The sequence below is a fragment of the Sceloporus undulatus genome, chromosome 7 (genome assembly GCF_019175285.1).
Source record: "Sceloporus undulatus isolate JIND9_A2432 ecotype Alabama chromosome 7, SceUnd_v1.1, whole genome shotgun sequence".
NCBI classification, from domain to species: Eukaryota; Metazoa; Chordata; class Lepidosauria; order Squamata; family Phrynosomatidae; genus Sceloporus; species Sceloporus undulatus.
Genome location: NC_056528.1, coordinates 13,673,157 through 13,691,449, shown reverse-complemented (window position 1 = coordinate 13,691,449; position 18,293 = coordinate 13,673,157). Strand labels below are relative to the sequence as shown.

The 18,293-nt window shown below is 46.2% G+C and overlaps 1 protein-coding gene across 6 annotated transcripts in view; it reads right to left on the bottom strand.

Annotated features, from left to right (window-relative positions):
• SLC25A25 (solute carrier family 25 member 25) overlaps nucleotides 1-18,111 on the bottom strand; it is a 30,240-nt gene extending 12,129 nt beyond the window's left edge. The window contains exon 1 of one of the 6 annotated variants that reach the window (XM_042478382.1): nucleotides 17,798-18,111. In XM_042478382.1, coding sequence (XP_042334316.1) covers nucleotides 17,798-18,058 — 261 coding nt within the window. In that variant the 5' untranslated portion in view covers nucleotides 18,059-18,111. Of the gene's footprint in view, nucleotides 1-91; nucleotides 381-8,710; nucleotides 8,840-17,797 lie in introns of those variants that run through there. The other 5 variants (XM_042478379.1, XM_042478384.1, XM_042478380.1 and 2 more) reach the window with 5 other exon arrangements.
• Nucleotides 18,112-18,293: the final 182 nt, after the last annotated feature.

Below are 18,293 nucleotides of genomic sequence, written 5' to 3'. Positions count from 1 at the left end.
AAGGATGATACAAAACGCAGGCGAGAGTGACTCCACTTATTTGTCTCACCACCACTCCTTCCTTCCCCAGCACACCCAGCTTCCTTGGTACCTGTTTCCACTGGCGGTAGGTGGAAAACTCCTGGGACGGGATCAGAAGGCTCAGGCGGAAGATGGACTTGAGTTCAGATGGGAGCCCCTTGGACTCAAAGTATTCAAACTCTGCCTGGGACTCGCCAAAGGCCGGCACATAAAGGCACAGGCACAGCATCGTCTCCGGGGGAAGTCCGCTCAGCCGCTCATGAAAGTATTCCTGTCTCTCGTGTGGGTAGGAAATGCCGGCAAGCCCTGTGACACACGCCTATGAGCTGTCCTCCGGCCAGCTCTGATTGGCTCCTGGGGCCCCAGCCCTTCTGCTTAAAAGGGAAGCCGGCTCTCTCTGGGCTCAGGCCCTGCCTTGCCAGGCATCCGATAAAGCCTTGGCGCCTTGACAAGAGCATGTGACCCGGTTCCAGATTGCTCAACCGGCTGCTTTCGTCAAGCCCCACGTCACTTTCGCTGGAGATTAACCCTCAGAGGCCTCTCCCAGGCTTCAGAGCTCGGTTGCCGGCACGGAAAATGATGGCTATGATTTAGCTTGAGACGGAGGAACCAGGTCTATCAGTCTAAGGTGTAAACTCCCTATTGTTGTGGTGTAACCAGAGTGTAAACCCCCTGTTGTTGTCGCCGTGTGCCTTCTAGTCACTTCTGACTTACAGCGACCCCAAATGATCCTATCCTTTTCTTCGCAGGATTGTTCAGAAAGGGTTTGCCTTTGCCTTCTTTTGGGGCTGAGAGAAAGGGACTTGTCCAAGGTCACCTAATGGGTTTCCATGGCTAAGCAGGGGTTTGAACCCTGATTTCCAAAGTCCTAGTCCAATGCTCAAACCACAACACCACTGTCCCTATCTGGCAAGTATTCAGTGGCCTGGACTGGTATGTGAACTTCCCCTAAGAGCCCTTTCCATAATAACAGAGTGTCAGCCTCAGAGGGAAGCAAAAGCAAAACCTCCCTGAACAAATCTTGCTTTATGATTGGGTCACCTTAGAGTCACCATAAGTCTGAAGTGACTGAAAGGCACACAACATGAACAACCATCAACAGGGATCTATAAAAAGGAGGAAGGAAAAACAAGAATTCTTTCCCTCCTTTTTTTGTTTTAAGCGAAAGCAGAAAAATCACATGGGGCCAGGGCTTGTATCAGCCTGTTCACCCATCACATCATTGGTAAGGCTGCAGCAAAGAGAAAAACCACAACAAAAGGCACATACACACACAGGGCAGGTGTCCCACACACTCTTTCATACCTAACCACACCTTAAAAAATGTTCACAGGCCCTGATAACGATGAAGTCATGTGTGCTTCCTGTGGGAAGGGCTCTGCAAACAAAAGGGAGCCACCACTAAGGAGCCACCCAGCTGAGATGCTCCATGATGCCGAGTTAAAGTTCCAAAGAGATGTTTCAACAGGATGTGCCCAGGAACACTTATGCCACCAAACCAGCTGGTACATTTAAGCAAGCAACATAAGCAGCTCAGGTTTTTTTCCTTCCCTGAAGAGGAATTGAAAAGAACCACTGGGCCAGAAAAGGTACCTCCCTCAAGTTCTGTAATGAAGGATATTATGGGCAGTTTCATTTCAGCAATGAGAGGAAACCACTGATGCCCCTCACAGCGGCCTGGGACTATGAATTCCCTTTGTTGTTGTGCTCCTTGAAGTTGTTCCCAATTTATGGTGACCCTAAGGCATTTTCTTGGCAAGATTTGCCATGGTCTTCCCCTGAGGTTAAGAGAGTGTGACTTGCCCAAAGTCACCCGGTGGGTTTCCATGGCCAAGCAGGGAATCGAATCCTGGTCCTCTAGAATCATAGTCCAACACTTAAACCACTGCGCCACGCTGGCTCACTACTCCCCTGGTAGTGGCTAAAATGTAAAACAGCAAGAAGGCATTGGTTCCTAAGCTTTTCTCTTCCAGATGATTTGGACTTCAGCTCCCATAATTTCTTACTCTTGACCAAGCTGGATGGGGCTTCTGGGAGCTAAAGTCCAAGATACCTAGAGGACCAAAGTTTGGGAATCACTGAGTTAGGGCATGAGGTGAAAAGGGTTGAAAAGACCACAGAGAAATTAACATATTAACCAGGATTTGGAATCCACATGAAGCCACCCCACATTTCACCGCCATTCCCTTCAGTGAGGGTGGGAGAGAAGGACATTCTGGAAGACTGGGCAAAGCATAGATGTTGCTAGAGTACAACTGCCAGCTTTACCCAACACTGGCTAAGCTGGTTAGGGCTTCTGGAAGTTGTAGTTCAGCAATATCTGGATTATGTGTGAGATCTACAGAGAAAGAGAAACTAGTTCAATGATACAGCGCATGCTTTTGCAGGGAGACGGTGCCAAGTTTGCTCCCTGGCATCTTCAGATAAAGGTCACACCAGGTAGCAGAGTTCGGAGTGAGCGCTGTCCAAGGATTTTGTGAGCGGCTGCCTGTCAAGTGTGCTGGGTTATGCGCTCGGTAGTAAGGTCAGTGTTGTGGTTTTGGCTGAGGTGGTTTCACAAGTTTGTGTTCTGGTGCCGAGGGGGCAGGTGATACAAGTAAACACTGGCAGCAGATGTGGTTCTGGAGCTGAACATACAATTCCCAGGAATCGCTAGTTTGGGCAATTGTAGCCAAGGAAGCTATATTGCTCTTCCCCCTCATCTTTCCCTGGCAAAATTCCTGGACACTGCGGCTTACTAGAATTCAAAGATATAGCCGTTTGTAGAATCAGTATGTAGAGAGATCATGTAACACCTTTGAGACTAACCGAAAGAAAGAAGTTGGCAGCATGAGTTTTTGTAGACTTCAGTCTACTTTCTGAGATGCTCATGCTGCCAACTTTTTTCTTGCAGTAGTCTCAAAGGTGCTACAAGATCTCTCTGCATACTGGGGTTTACTAGGATGGTCATTACCTTTTCACATAGCTCTCCTTCTATTTCTCCCGCACCCCAGTTTTCTTTCAACTCAGCTTGGGATACACCAGAAAGAAAAGCTAAAGCATTGTTTGAACCAGTTAAGGTATACAGATGCTAACTTGTGTTGTGTTTGATTAAATACCTAGGGCTTTAATATATATCCCCATCAGTGCATGTAAAGAAGTGAGCTGAAATCCGTTAATGCTTATGCTGCAATAATCAGTGTTAAAGGAACTGTTTTGTTCCTTCTTCTTCCTCCCCTCCTTTTCTTTTTATATCAAAGAAGGAGCTTTGTATTTGAAGGGGGAGGACAGACTCAGTATAAGCAGGAAATCCAAGGCCCAAGTCTCCCATGCGGATCACTCCCATCTGATAACTGCTTTTTTAGGGTGGAATGCAGGAGTAGATACTGAAACCAAATTGGGGCTCAGCAGCCTGAATGAGGTCTGAGCGGTAGCATTACAGAAGGTACCATGTTATGCCAAGCGTGCCATTTTTGCAGAACAGAGAGCAAATTACACAAAGGAAAGGTAGAGCACATATACTCAACCGAGAAAAAGTTCCACAGAAACAAACCCTGACAAATTAAAGTTTAATTACACCTCCAGAGCTTTGTGTGCTCAGCCAGTAAGTGGTGCAATTATAGATGAAAAACAGGGAAAGCCTTCCCAGCCACCTGTGCTTCTGCTAAAAGCCATCCTGAGCAAACATGTTTAAGGATATTTTCCCCCCAACGTCCCCAACCAGGCTGACACCAAGCAACAGGCTTCCATCTTGGCACTCTCCAGATGGGCTGGACTATTGCTCTATCCATCTTCAGCCACCATGGCCATTGGATATGCTCTCTAAGGGTGTATCCAGACTGTGGAAATAAAGCAGTTTGACCCCACTTTAACTGCCAGGAGAGAATCCTGGGATTTGTAGTTTGGCAAAGCAACAGAGCTCTCTGCCAGACCAGGCTGAATACCTCACCAAACTACAACTACAGTACAAGGATTCCACAGGATGGAGCCATGAAAGTAAAAACTGGTATCAAAATGCTTTGTTTCTGCAGTATGGATACATCCTAAAATGAAGGCATCAGTTTGGCCTAGGAAACGTCATAAAATAATAAAAGGGGGAAGGCAAGTCTTTCCAAAGACTTACACTCCGCTTAGAGCCCTTCTTACACTGCCTTGTCCTTGCTGGTCAGTAAGCCAAATCTAATATCCTCAATGGGAAAAAACACACTACCACCATTGAGGGCAGACCAGACAAGATGGACACCTGAAATCCATGCTCAGCTTCTCCAAACAAGCATGGGTAATTGGCACAAAAGTCTGCCCGCCAGCTTTTATTTTCAACTACTGTACAGTACTTCCACCTTCAAAAATCACCACAGATTAAATCAGATCCCAGTGTTTATTCCTGTGTCTGACTATAAGGCCTTAAGGTACTTTAAGTCAGCAGTTTGTCCTTGGCATGAATAGGAAATTGTATTTTTCCCTAATCATCTGCAGCAAGGGCAACTCTGTTACATGGCCTGGGAATATTTAATCTCTGGCCTTGAGGAAGAGTCCACATGACGAACAGTGGCCATTATCAAGAGAGAAACTTGTCCACTCCCATCTTCACCCTTTTCAACGGGGACAAAGTTTGACACAACCAAGTTATCACATGATGAACGTCTCCCAAAACTTGCTGTGAATTAAGGGATTTTATCAATCTGGAATGTCATATTGCTGGCACTTGGGCAGCTCGTTTTTTGTAAATACTTTGACCATTTGTGAGCCCTTTTTAATTACCTTTTAGCCCACTGTGCCCTTTTATTTCTGTTACCTAACCAGGCTTAACCTGCTCCCACCCCGATGACGTCCGTCTCCGTAGAAAACAGGATCCTCTCTCAAAATCCAGATCCTCTTAGAGGTCAGCTGCGGCAGGTTGCGCAAGTGCCAGAAAAACAAGGCACCCCTCTCTTCCCCATATTTCTCCCATCCAAGTGATCTCACCCCAAACTCTGCCTCTTGGTGGCATTTGCCTCTGCCAACTTTTAAGCAAACAGAGCTAATCTGGAGACAGACGGGCTTCAAGATGATACAGCTAAACATCCCCAGTTTGGGTGGGTGCCCAGCCCCTCGGGGATCACAGACGTCACTTTTTAATTCAAACTGCAGCATGCTCAAGTTGCTTATGGCAGCATTATGCAGTTCTTACCTTGTAATCCGTTTCTATTTGGCAGCTATGACAGCGCCTGAAATTTGGAAAAAGCCAGAAGAGTGATTCTGTGCCCTTGCAGTACTAGTGGGCTTCATCCCATCAGGAATGGGGGCATCGCTATTTGGAGTCTAAATTCACCAAGACAGTACAGTGTGCTAGTTTTCAGTCTCTGAGTTGTTTCCTTACATATTATAGTATGGGGTTGTAAAAGAGGTTTGGGGGGACCGTGTCTAGGCCTATGGGGGTGCAATTGCCATGCCAAGCCGTAGGAAGTGATAGCAGAGAATGTAGCGCATCATTTGAGGCTGCCTGCAGACAACATCATGCTACATAAATCAAGGCTTCAGGTTGGAATGACTAATGAAAAAGGGGGGGGGGGGGAAATTTGCATCCAAGAAAACACCTCCTCAAAATGATATCTGTTACTGCCAACACAAAATGATGAGGACAACTGGGACTGTCTGAATGTGGTAGCTGTGCCAATACATCATGCACCCATCAGCAATTCACTGAAGGGGGGGGAGGCGCTGTTCCAGGAATTTCTCCCCAAAGTCACTTCTGCCACAAAACCTGTTCAACTGTGAGGATAAACAAATCCATCTCTCGCTGGACTATGGAGCTGGTCCTATTTAACAGCATTATGTTTATTTGTTCCTGGGTCATCAAACCGTTGCTCTCCAAGGCATCCTAGTATCAGGCTCGCAATCTCATCAGGGTCAGTTATCACATCACAAGAAGAACAAACAGAGGCCCTGGAAGGGAACAGGTGCTTGGGAATCATGGACCGACAACACAGAGAACAAAATACACTCTATACCTGTTCCAACCAACCTGACCTCTGGACCTGAAACTGTAAAGTATTCTTGAACTTGACTGAATGGTTTTCTAGGTACAACAGAGTAAGAAAAAAGGATATCTTGGTTTATGAATCTGGAACAAGCCAGGAATCCCAGTCAAAACATTGGGTTCAGCCACTCTTTCTAGCAGGAACAGCCCAATGAAACAACACACTTGTTCATTCATAATAATCCTCAATACCCAGGTCTTCTGGCTTACCATGACAATAATGGACTGCATGTTTACAAGCAAGGATTGCACAATTTGTCTCTCATTACCTCCCCCCCCCCAATACATTGTATTTCTTACATTTATTTGATATAAAAGCCCCTTGCACCAATTGTTCTTTGGGTAGCATCCAAGGTAAGTCAGTAAAACATTATAGTAGTAGAACACTGTAACAGAGCTAAATTAATACCAAATCAGTGTTGACAGAAAGGCCTGAGAATGCAATGGTCTTGTCAAAAAGGCATTAAAGTAAGTGCCACGCATTTCTCTCAAGGGCAAGTATTCCTGAACGAAAAGTCCCCACTAAAAATGACTTTTCTCTCAGAGTGATTCACCACATTTCCATTGGCAGGACCATCTCATGCAATGTCTTGTGCTACCATTCTTACAGTACTATGGCAAATTTGCTATTATTAATTAATATGCATTTGCCGTTTATGAATGAGCTGGAATCAGGCAACAGAAAAACAAAGGCGTCAGAGTCAACGGTCTGGCTCCACAACCCTGCGCACCTTACTCTGCTCTCTGGGCACCCTTTGGTCTTATGCCATTCCAAAGACCAGGGCACAGACACAGCTCCTCAGTAACTGCAAGCTAGGAAGCCAACATGGCCAAAGAGTATCTTGTATCCAAGGGAACAGGAGCAACAGGCTGGGGTTTTTCAATCCAACTGGACACAAGCAGCTTTCTTCCCTTCCTTTTATTAAGAAAGAATAAGAAAAGCAAAGGGAGCACTTGTTAATTTTCTCCAGCACACCAACCTCTCTAGGCACACAAACCCCAACACACACAGGGGTCATTTTGTTTAAAATGTTTATATTCTGCCTTTCTAGTCCATCGAAGTGGTGAATAATGAAAATTCAATTGAACTGCACAACACGTAAGAACAAGAAGCCGATCTCACAGCCAAGGATAGTGTGCGCACAGAAACAAGGGCCAAATGCCAGCCAAACACTGCCAAGAAGCTCAGGCAAACTGGAGTTTGTATGTTAATACCTAAAACATAACAGGGAAGCATCTGTTCAAGCTGGCTGGGAAGGATATTCCGAAGTCTAGATCCTACAGATGTCATGTCTCCTGTGAATGGTCGAGGAATGTCTAGAGCAAGACCTGCGGAGGTCCATACAGAAACAGGGAGCTTCTGTGGGTTTGGATGTGACTTCTCATGCCTAATATTTTCAAGGATCTCATCTTCAAGGCCTCAACATGGTAGCAACAAACAATACTTTCATCGTTCTTTTAAAAAACCTAGCCCTGTTTTATCAAAGTGGTTGAGTTCCCTCATATCCCAGGTTCCATTACAAAGAGTGTCCCTTGGCCAACTCTTATGGTAGTGAGAGTCCAGAAGGAAAAGTCTAGAATGATGGCTTCATCGTTTGAAAAACTCAAAGGCTCAATCTTCTGGAAAGGATCCAGTTGGAAAGATGCTGGGGATATTTCCCTGAATGGTACAGCACAGATATGGAGAATGGTCACTTCACGTTTTCATGGAAGCAGCCAAATTTAGAAACCATTAACACCTCCAGTTTGTGCCTCATTGGATTCTGAACTCACAGCTTTGGATGAAATCTCTCCACTGCTAGTTCACTTAAAAGTTTAATAGATCTGACACTGAAGTATTGGCCATATAGTCAGGATGTTTTAAGTCTCTTTTAAAGATGCTTTAATGTAATAATTCCCACTTCTCCCCACTGAGAAATTTTACCTCCATGTATTAACTAACAACCTGAATACAACCCAAAGCTATTGTAGTCTGTATCTAACTGATGACTGTACTAGCCTGCGACTGCAGTCAAGTTAAACCTATTATACTGAAGTGCTTGTGTGATGCCCATTCACAGCTTCATCAGCTGGTGAGCATCTATTGTACTGAGCATCTCTGATACCGGCAGAAGTGTAAGGCCCCCGTGGCTTGTGCAGCAGAAGCCAGCAAGACCCCTGCTCAACTACCCATTGATTTATTTAGCCACCTAATTCCTATCACCAGAGATGCAAACAAGCTTCTGCCACTACGCAATATCTATATTCAAGGCATTATATTTCGGTTCTAATGGAGACACTGCTTTAACACCAATCCAGTCTCTTGAACAGACTGCACTTGTGAGACAGCAAACTATTAACTACCCTTCTCCTCTTGCCCTGCATTCACCTAACCGATTCTGTCCATTAAACCAGTGCTTCTCAGGTTATCTGATGTGAGGAATCAGTATTTTTCTGCAGAGAGCCAATCCCGGGTGCATGTTGGTGCCCATTGGCTACAACTGTTCCCTCTGCTTTCTGGGGAACCCAACAGGGACTGACAGCCCATGTCTCAAGGGTCACCCACTTTGAGTAGCATTGCATTAAACTACCTCGCAAACCAGACAAACAGCATCCTACCTTCTGGACATTTTAAAGAAATCTCTTCCACACACCTGTATGCAGACAGGTACAAGTCATTCCTGGGGAAAGTGGGGAGGAGGGGGACATTACCTGCGTGAACTGCTCTGCTGGTCCAACTACCAGTACAATAGCTGGTCTCCTTTCAGAGGGATTGGCCCCTTTGTTGACTGGCTTCTCCAGCATCTGTGGCCCCTGGTCCTCAGAGCTGGGAGCTGGAGCTTCCTTGGCCTCATGCCCTTTTGCTTCCGCAGGGCCTTGACACGTAGCCCTTGAGAAAAGCCAAGAAAAAAGATGCCACACAGACTGCAGCATCACTTATTTTCCCCAGCTAGAAACCTGGTGAGGGAGCCCCTGGAGTCAGTGGCAAAGAAAGATGAGACTGCACTACTACCAAGTGCCCTGCTCAGAGAGAACCAGGACTACAGCGAGAGCCTTAAAACCCAGCAATGCCAGAGGCTCATATTGTTGCAGCTGCCTCCTGCCTTTGAAATGGAGCGCTGTCGTGTCTGGCCTCACAAGCAGTTCACTCAGAACAGTCAATGGCAAAAGCCTAAGACCCCCCTCCCCAACCCACCCCAGCGTGAAGCTAAGATGCTGGGCACTGAGAAAGCCTGAAGAGAAAAGAGGTAAAGTCACAGGAGCCAGGAAGAAAAGGCGACCAGAGTCTTTCAAGCCAGGCGGCTGTCACGGTGAACCTGTGCTTGCTGGCTCATCCAAGGCACATCAAAGCCCCAGCATCCAGCCTGCCGTCTCAATGCAGCAGCGCCCAGCCAATCGCCAGCCTCAACACTAACATGTTCATTATTCAAAACCAGTAATCTTGGGCCAATCAGGGAAGCTTGTGTGACTGGACAATTTCTTGCATGCAGCCAGACAGTGCTGCAGATGAGTGCTGACTATAACCTCTGTAAAGAGGCTGCATGGCTGGGGTGTTCATTGAGAGGAGAGGAAGAGAAGCGTTTAAAGGGAAGCTACACCACTCAAAAGATGCTCCTGTTACCTGAGCCCTGACTCTACACAATACAGCAAGGGATTCCGTTTTTCTCTCCCTTCCTCCAAACCCTTGCTACTACGTTCTGCAACTTCAGCTAAATTAATGCTCTTTATTAACCAGCCTTTGCAGGCCAAACAACGGCTGGAAAACAGGTCACACAAAGCCAAGCGCTCCCATGGCACATTCGAGCACATTTGTTCAGGGTTTAACGCATCCGACAATTCACAGCCAGCATTTATGCCCAACCTGTCTTCATGCAGTCTAACAACTCCAAAAATTATGAACGGAAGCTAGTTAAGAGGATGAGTAAAGGCCAAACTAGTTTGGCAAGTTGAAGTATTAAAACCAGGTCTTCCTCACTCATAGAGAAAAGGTGGATATGGGGCAGGAGAGTTAATTTTGAACAGCTAAAGAGGGTTATCTATCTCCTTCCACCCCACAGCTTACCTGCTGTCTCCTGATCCCATAAGTTATTATTAACCACCTATCGGTGAGGGAAGAAATAGGGCCACACTCCTCAACCAACTGCCTTTTATGGCAAAGGCATATTTGCCATATCTAGATTACCATCAGAAAACTAATAGTCAAAATACCTAAGCGAACTGAGGAGGAATTCGCCCAGAGATCTAAACAACTGTGTTAGTCATTGTGGAAAAGAAGACTCTGGATGTACTGCTACCAAGAACTAGACCATTGTTCAGGCTACAAATATCCCAAGAATTTTCTCTTCCTGAGTCTCACGTGACGCTTATTGCGTAAGGCATTCCTTCACCTTGGTCAAAAGTTCCGTTTTTGGAGAGGAAGGAAAAGAGCCCTGAAAGGACAGGGCAGGACTGGCAGTATTCAGTGTAAAGGAAACAGAGGCTCCCAGCCCTTCGCATGCTTACAAACACTGTATGAAATGTAACAAGCAAAAAGGTGGAATAGCCATTATTTCAGTTGCAAACAGTATTCTGAACGAGACACTGTCAATGCGTTTTTTCCATCTTAGGTGAAAGTCACTTGCAACGTTCTTGGCAGAACTGATTTCTTGTTCTTTAAGGAGCAAAGACAAGTGCTGTAAATGATACGATAGTCCAAGCAAGGGCAAAACAAGCAAGAGAGCTTGTATACCTGCATCTGTATTCAAAGAGAAAGTTTGGGTATGTTGGAAAGCCAGATTCATCCCATCCCATGAAAGCTCTGTAGCAAAATCAGGTTCTCCAGGTGCAATTGCCATGGTGCTGCCATGGAGAAAAGGAAAAAGAGAACACAACACACAACCACGGCCATGTACTCAGGTCTCCCTACACAGGAGCAAGAAAGGCATGCTGAGAGTTGGCTTCCTCTATTCATCTTCTGTTACATCAACATCCACCCTTCTTCATGGAAAGAGAATAAGGAAAGTTAACAGCAGGAGTGAAGCCTGGGATGTGAGGGTGTCCCCTTTGACCAAGAGCAGGCGATGCACCCAAACTGGGATCTAGGACACTGAACAAATCAACAGCATTGAAACTGCAATCCTATGCAGACCAATTTGGAGAAAAGGCTCGCCAAACCTAATGGGACATACTTCCCATAAAACACCCACAGAAACGTGGTTAGAGAGACAGAGCATTGAAGCTGGACAACTCTCCTACCTTAGATAACCAGTGGTCATCAAGTCACACATTATCGCCTACGTGTCCTCCTCAATCCAAGGTTGCAAGACATGTGTGCTCCTAAATACCCCTTGCCACATCTCCCCAATACTCAAACTCTTACTGCCTGACTTGCCCACCTAATGTGTCCCCTGTGCCCCTTAGCAATGCCCAGAGCACTGGGATGCTACAGAAGTGTTGTACAGGAGTGAGGCATAACTGTTTCAATGGGCCTAGTGTGGGGTAAAAAATGTATTCTTAAGTAAAGGAGCCCAACACCACGGCAAGGAAAGGGTAGCCTCCCTTCTCGCATAACTCAATGGCAGAAAGAGCCGCCTCCTCCGCCGCCGCCGCCACAGCAGCATTGTCTCTCCCCAGGTGACTCTGCAGTGACTCATCAGGTTTCAAAGCTCCCCTCCAAACGCAGAGCCAAGGAGAGCCGCCGCCGGCTGGCTGCAGATAAGCCATCACATGATCCTGCAATACAGCCTCTGGGCTGAATTTGCAAGAAGGTATACATCCCTTTAGGACAGAGCTCGAGTCACCTTAAAATTCAAAGCTGCAGAATTGGATTTTGAGCGCTTCATAGTCTAAGGCAACTGAACATGCTCCCTGGAGTGCCACTGCAGACTTTGAAAATGCTTGGTAAAAACCCATTTGTACATTATCTAGCCAAATGTAATACAGCCAAAGCCTAGAACTTGCAAAGAGGCAACACTGTATGTTGAAATCCAAAGGAGTGGTGGCATATTACCATATGGCAGCATCATGCAGCTCCTATGCCTGCCTTCTATAATTTCATCTGCCTCTTCCTAAGCGGTATCTCTGCTCAGATAACCCCCTATTTCCACAGGTAACAAGAAACCTAATGGACTGATGTCCAAAAAGAACTCACTGACCTTGATGGGCTAAATATAGCTGAGCAGAATACCTAACTTGGCAGCTGGGCCTCGCGCCTGGTGTGCCATCGGTGCTTCTTGACATGCCCTGACACGGGAAGAACACAGAGAACTGCTGGGGCTCTAGCATTTATGTTCATGCTGAACTTCTATCGTTTCAGAATATTCCAGGGGAAAGAAAATCAGAAGTTTTAAATTAAGCACACCCAAAGGCAAGGACGCTGTTTTATCGCAATGGAAAAGATGTGCCCCGTTACTAACCTCACTCTTCAAGGTTGTTTAGTGGCATTATTTATCAATGCACAAGACAGCAAGGGAACTTTAAACGTTTGACTTTTATTTGCATGTTACTTGCTGGCATCACTGCAGGAAGTGTGAAGTGACTTCCAATTCTACAGTAATATGCAAATCAGGGAATTGTGCATCTGTTCCGTAAATGTGAATCTCTCAGGTTTCATCACTGCCTGCTTGCACTATCCCAGCTCTCTCCAGATTTAGCTGTATAGGTGACTCTTTATAAGTTCCCACTGTAGTGTCTCAACTGTACTCCTGCAAGGAAGGGATGGAATGGGACCCCAAATGACAGAAGGCTCCTCAGAGAAAGACAACATGTCAGGAAGGAAGCTAGTTTAAGGCCCTTCTTCTCAACAGGATATTTATCTGTGAGTTTAATCCAAAATACATTTTAGAGTAGTCTTGTCGATGGGACAACTTCAGATCCACTGAACTCCTGATGAATGAAATGACTGTGAAGACAACTTAGAAAGAGGACTCCACTTCTATTTTACTGGAGTGTTTAATACGCTAAGCAGACAGGAGGCTGTTTGAACTCATAATCGCAAGAGAGGGCAGAAAGCCAGTGTGATATTATTATTGACATACTACCGCTGATGTGCGTGCATCTTTAATCTAAATTACATTAGCAAATATATTGGTCTCCACCCCAAGGACCTTACATTATTTTCAACCACGAGGAAGATAAGGAAGGCAAAAGGTGAGTTACGCACATTTACACACGTATTTCAGATGGAGGGCTGCATTCTGCCAATCCATACCATAGAAACACTGAGAAGCAGCAGGATTATTGCTTGCGATTGACTAGTACTTGGTGCAAAGTGCTAATTCAATCCAATCTGTTCCCTAAAGCTCCATCATACAACTGTATGTTTGTGGAGATGACCATGGTCAAGGAGTAGAAATAACACATAACTATTGTGGTGAGCAAGCATGTGTATGAGTGACTGTAAATAACTGCTCACATAATCCAGGATGTCAGTGTCACTCTGAATAGTATCCAGCGGCCACAATGAAATGCTAGTACCAGGTTTCTACTCATTTTATGGGATCAAGGGTTTAACACCCAAATATTCCATTCTTACTGTTTGTACAGAAACTTCCTCACAAGCATGGATTTCACAGAAAGACACAACACGACATGAGAAATGTAAGGGCTTTTAAGTCAAAGGGGGGAAATATAGGGATAATTTAAAAGATGGCAGGTTTGGACACACTTTCGTAGGCAGTGTACCTGCCTGACAGCCATCAGCTTCTGCAAGGACATAAATAATAAACAGACAACGTCCTTGTGATGAACTGAAGACAATCACAGAGCATTTTGAAGGCAGCTGCCAAGGTTTTGAACATGGTCTCCCAACAGTCACCGACCACTGCAGTCCATGGTGAGAATGAGCTGGTCACACTCCTCCGAACACGTGAGAAGCCAGGCAGCAGAGCTCACACGCTGGAATCTAGACAGTTGACACACGAGAAGAGAAGTAAAGGAAGAGTGGCCAGACTCTGCGAGAGAAGAGATCAAAGTCCAGATGAGAATTTCGCACAAGTGCAGATGAAAGAAATATCACACTGAAGAAGTGTTAATATGGAAGTGACAGGCCTGTTGGCAAGCAAAAAGGTCAGTGACAGTCTACAGGTTCATAGCAGATATCATGGCTACAGAGAGATGCTCAGAATATTTTCATATATGAGACTGCTTTTTGAACTTCACCCATCCTCCTACTTACATCACTGTTGGATCACTTGGAAAGAAGGAAAAAACAAGAGAAGCATTTGTAATGCAAAGCAGTAACCTGGCAAACACTAATCCTGCCATTTTGTGTTCAAAAAGCTTCATGTCTGAAAAGTATGGTTAAATGTCAAGACGGTTTCACATAGTGAAAATCCGTCCAAATGCTGGAACTGCTTTTCCACAGATCCTACAAATGTACCATAAGTCAGAACATTTGACAACAGCTGAGTAATTTCAGAAAAAGAGCTAGTAGCATATTCAGGATGCAGTTCCAAGATTATAGTGCATTTGAGAGAGAGAGAGAAAACAGCAAACATCAGCCAAAACAAAGCCACCATAAGGAACTTGTGTCAATTATTTACATTTTAGCATAAGGTGAACATCCCAAACAAATATGCTGTTTGCTACTTGTCTCAAAAAAGATATGTTGACACAGGCAAGTGGTGTGTTTTTTTAAAAGGGAAACCCCCCAAGAACTAGGATTAAGGCAATTTGGATTTCCAAACATGCAAACAAGGATGCCAATCTAGTTTATGCAATAGTGGAATCCCCAACATTAGGAGTCAGCCATGCAAGGCAACAGTCAAGGGTCACTTGTAAGAAGTGTTCCTGGCACCAGGATAGAGACTTTCTATGCAGCGTTAGCACCGACTAGTGTCCAAAGCTGTGCCTGACAATAAGAGAAAAGGGAAGCCTTTTAGTCAAGGCGTCCTTCTCTCTGGATGGGACAGGATCCAACGTTTACCAGATTATCCCGTTCTGCTGTTCCCTCCTAAATCGCCTGTGCTATCCTTCCAGTTCCTTCCCTAAATAAAGCCAAGCATCACCTGGGTTTCCTATGCCAACACACTTCACTAACCACCATCCCCATTACTGTGTATCTTCAGAATGGCACAGCATTGTTCCTGCTAAAAGGAACAGCAAATGCCCTTTTGCCATCTATCTGGCCAAGACAGAAATTCTCAGCCTTGTTCAGAAGTTCCACTTAGAGTTCATCTGAGCAAATGATGAGACAGGAATGGAGCCATGTTCAACTCCAAAGTAAATAATGCCCCAAAGCCAGCGTGGCGTTATTGACACACTACTACTGATGTGCGTGCATCTTTAATCTAAATTACATTAGCAAATATATTGGTCCCCGCCCCAAAGGCCTCACATTATTTTAACCACGAGGAAGATAAGGAAGGCAAAAGGTGAGCTATGCGCATAGACGCACGTATTTCAGCTGTATCAACCGTACGGCAGGAACAAATAAGCTAAACTGAAGCCTTAACACAAGTTGCATCAGATGAGCAACTTCAGACAAAGAGGTAGTACCATGTAAGGAGTTTCAGTAAAAGTGTTGTCAAGGAAGAACAGAGGATGCTGTCAGATTTTTGGATGGCTGAAAAGGTTCTTCCAGAACAGAACCACATAGCCTGAAAAGCCCACAAACAACTATGGATGCCAGCCATGAAAGCCTTTGACTTCACATTCACACTTATGCTCTTCAGGTTTCTGTGGTCCGTCCAAAGCTTTAAAGCAGGATGGAAATACAAGGCATGTATGCGTACGGACAAAAACCCCACGGTACTGCTTCTCTTCCACCAAGTTTAACTCATAACCAGATTTATAGTTGTAGAGCAATGATAATACTGAGCAGCCATCCCCTCCCACATTTCACAGATGAGTAGCAGGAACATAACTCCTCTATTCCCACACGCCGCCCGAGGCCTCCTCCCACCGGTAGCGTCACGTGTTGCTGGAGGCGTATCTCCGTCTGCTCTCCTCATCTGCTGTGCTCCTTTCCTTGGCATGCTTTCCTTCCAAGAAGAAGCAGCCTTTGCATTAAAGGCAGAAAATATCATTTTCCTACAATCTCTCGCCAAACACAGATGAAGTCGAAGGCACACTCCTGTTGGCAGGCATGCACCGGCATCTATGTGCGCTGTGAAGACTCATCCAATGCCATCTGCAACTCATAATGGCAAATATTGCAAATACACCATGCAACATATGGAGGTTAACTTTTGAGCTGTGCAAAGGGAGGAGGAATCAAGGGTTGACAAGGGAATATTGGCACCAACTATGCGTATGTCATAAGTGTGCCTTTATGTCTCCTTAAGCGAAGTGGGCAAGGTTTGGGAGTATGAACCTTGCCTCATGGGGCCTGAATACCCCAAAGGCATCAGATCCCATATGATCTTAGAAGCTAAGCAGGGGTCAGACTTGCTTTGTAATTGGATGGGAGACCGACAACGAATGCCAAGCGCTGCGGGCGATTTTTCAGAGGAAGGGACTTGGGGGAGTCGCACTCTCTCAGCCGCAGAGGACAGCAAGGGCAAATCCTCCTCCGAACCAATCTTTCCATGAAAACCCCGACTCAGTCAGAAACGTCTCAAAGACGCACAACAACAACAACAACAACAACAACATGCTTTTAAAAGAGTGGTTCCCCAGCTTTGGTCCTCCAGATGTTTTGGACTTCAGTTCCCAGATCTTCTGACTGCTGGCCAAGGCTTCTGGGAGTTGAAGTCCAAAACACCTGGAGGACCAAAGTTTGGGTTCATCACTGTTGGGCGTTTCAGATGTCAGCCCCCAGAAGCCCCCAAACACCTTGGCCAACGGTTGGGAACTCTGAAGGCCAAAACATCTGGAGGAACAAAGGTTGGGGGAATCACTACTTTAACCCAAAACAGGAAGGAGCCACGCTGGATTGCGAGGAAACATCTTCTTCGAATCACAACAAACGCAAAGCTAAGACTGACATCTTCCATTCCTTTCTCATGTTTGCCTGATGAAGGCTTTGAAAGCCTTGTGCATTTTGGTTGGCCCCATAAAGGGATCGTTGTGTCAATGTTTCTGGAGACCAGGGTTCGAATCCTGACTTTTGAATCCGCTGGGGTCCAAAACCCACACTGCAGGAATACTCCGGTTTCAAGGCGGCTTTAACTGCCCTGGCTCAACGCCAGGGGATTCTGGGAAGTGTAGTTTCGTGAGACACTGAGCCTTTTCAATGGCCGGCTGTCCCGTTATATTGATATGGTTGCCCTTGTTTGCCCCCAGATGCCTCGTTTTAATCCTGTTTGTTTTAATCAATTTCAATATATATTTTTAGCGCTCTTGTTTCGGTCATGATCAGGGAAGAAGGGGGTTATGCAGGTTTTTAGTAAAATATTATTATCTATGTTATTGGTGTATTTTACTGTTGCGACCGGAGTCAATCCTTCTGGCAGGCTGTAAATAAGACTCATCCTTCCGTATCTGCGGCTCCGATATTTGCGGCTTTGATTAATATGTCCTCTCTAGGAATATCTGGGTCCTCCTCCAGAGCAACTCTATGGCCAACTTTAAGTGAAGGACCTAGAGATCCCTAGAGGAGACTCAACAAGGCACTGGCAACTCCTCCAGCACTACTCTATGGTCAAAGTCTGGCAGATGTTGACCACAGAGTTGCACTGGAGGACCTACAGATTCCTAGAGAGGACACTCCGCGGGGCATTTGTGGCTCCTCCGGCGCAACTCTATGGTCATTGTCTGGCAGCATTGGGTTGAAACTACAATTCCCAGGGTTCCCTAGCAGCACTGAGCCAGGGCAATTAAGGCCTTCTAAGACACGATGCATGCTGGGAGTTGTAGTCCCAAAGGCGCGGGACTCACCCGGAGGTCCCTCTCGGAGCGGTGGAGTCCGAGGCGCTCCAGGCCGACGGCCAAGTCGTGGACGCAAAGGGCGCCGTCGCGGTTGACGTCGAGCTGCAAGAAGAGGCTCCGAAGGCGCCGCTCGGGCTCCGCCTGCGAGGAAGCGCCGGGGATTCCCTCATTCGTAGCAGACGCCGTGGCTGCTCCTGCTCCGCCGCCGCACTGACAGAGGACGCCGCTCACCACCGGAGAAGCCAGTGAGCGTCGGGCGCCGCCGGTCATAACCGTCCTTTCCAGCCGCTTCTCGCAATATGACCAGCCTCAGACGCCGGTAAATGGCGGAATAGACTTCCCCTCACAGTGGAGGAGGAGGCGGGACAAAAAGGCCCGCCCGTCCGCTGATTGGTCCAGAGCTGCCACACCAACGGTTCATCCTTCTGAAGGACCAATGGGGTGAAAGGCTGCCTGTAATTGGCACCTGCTTTTAACCAATCAGAGGGAGAGCCTGTGGGAATGG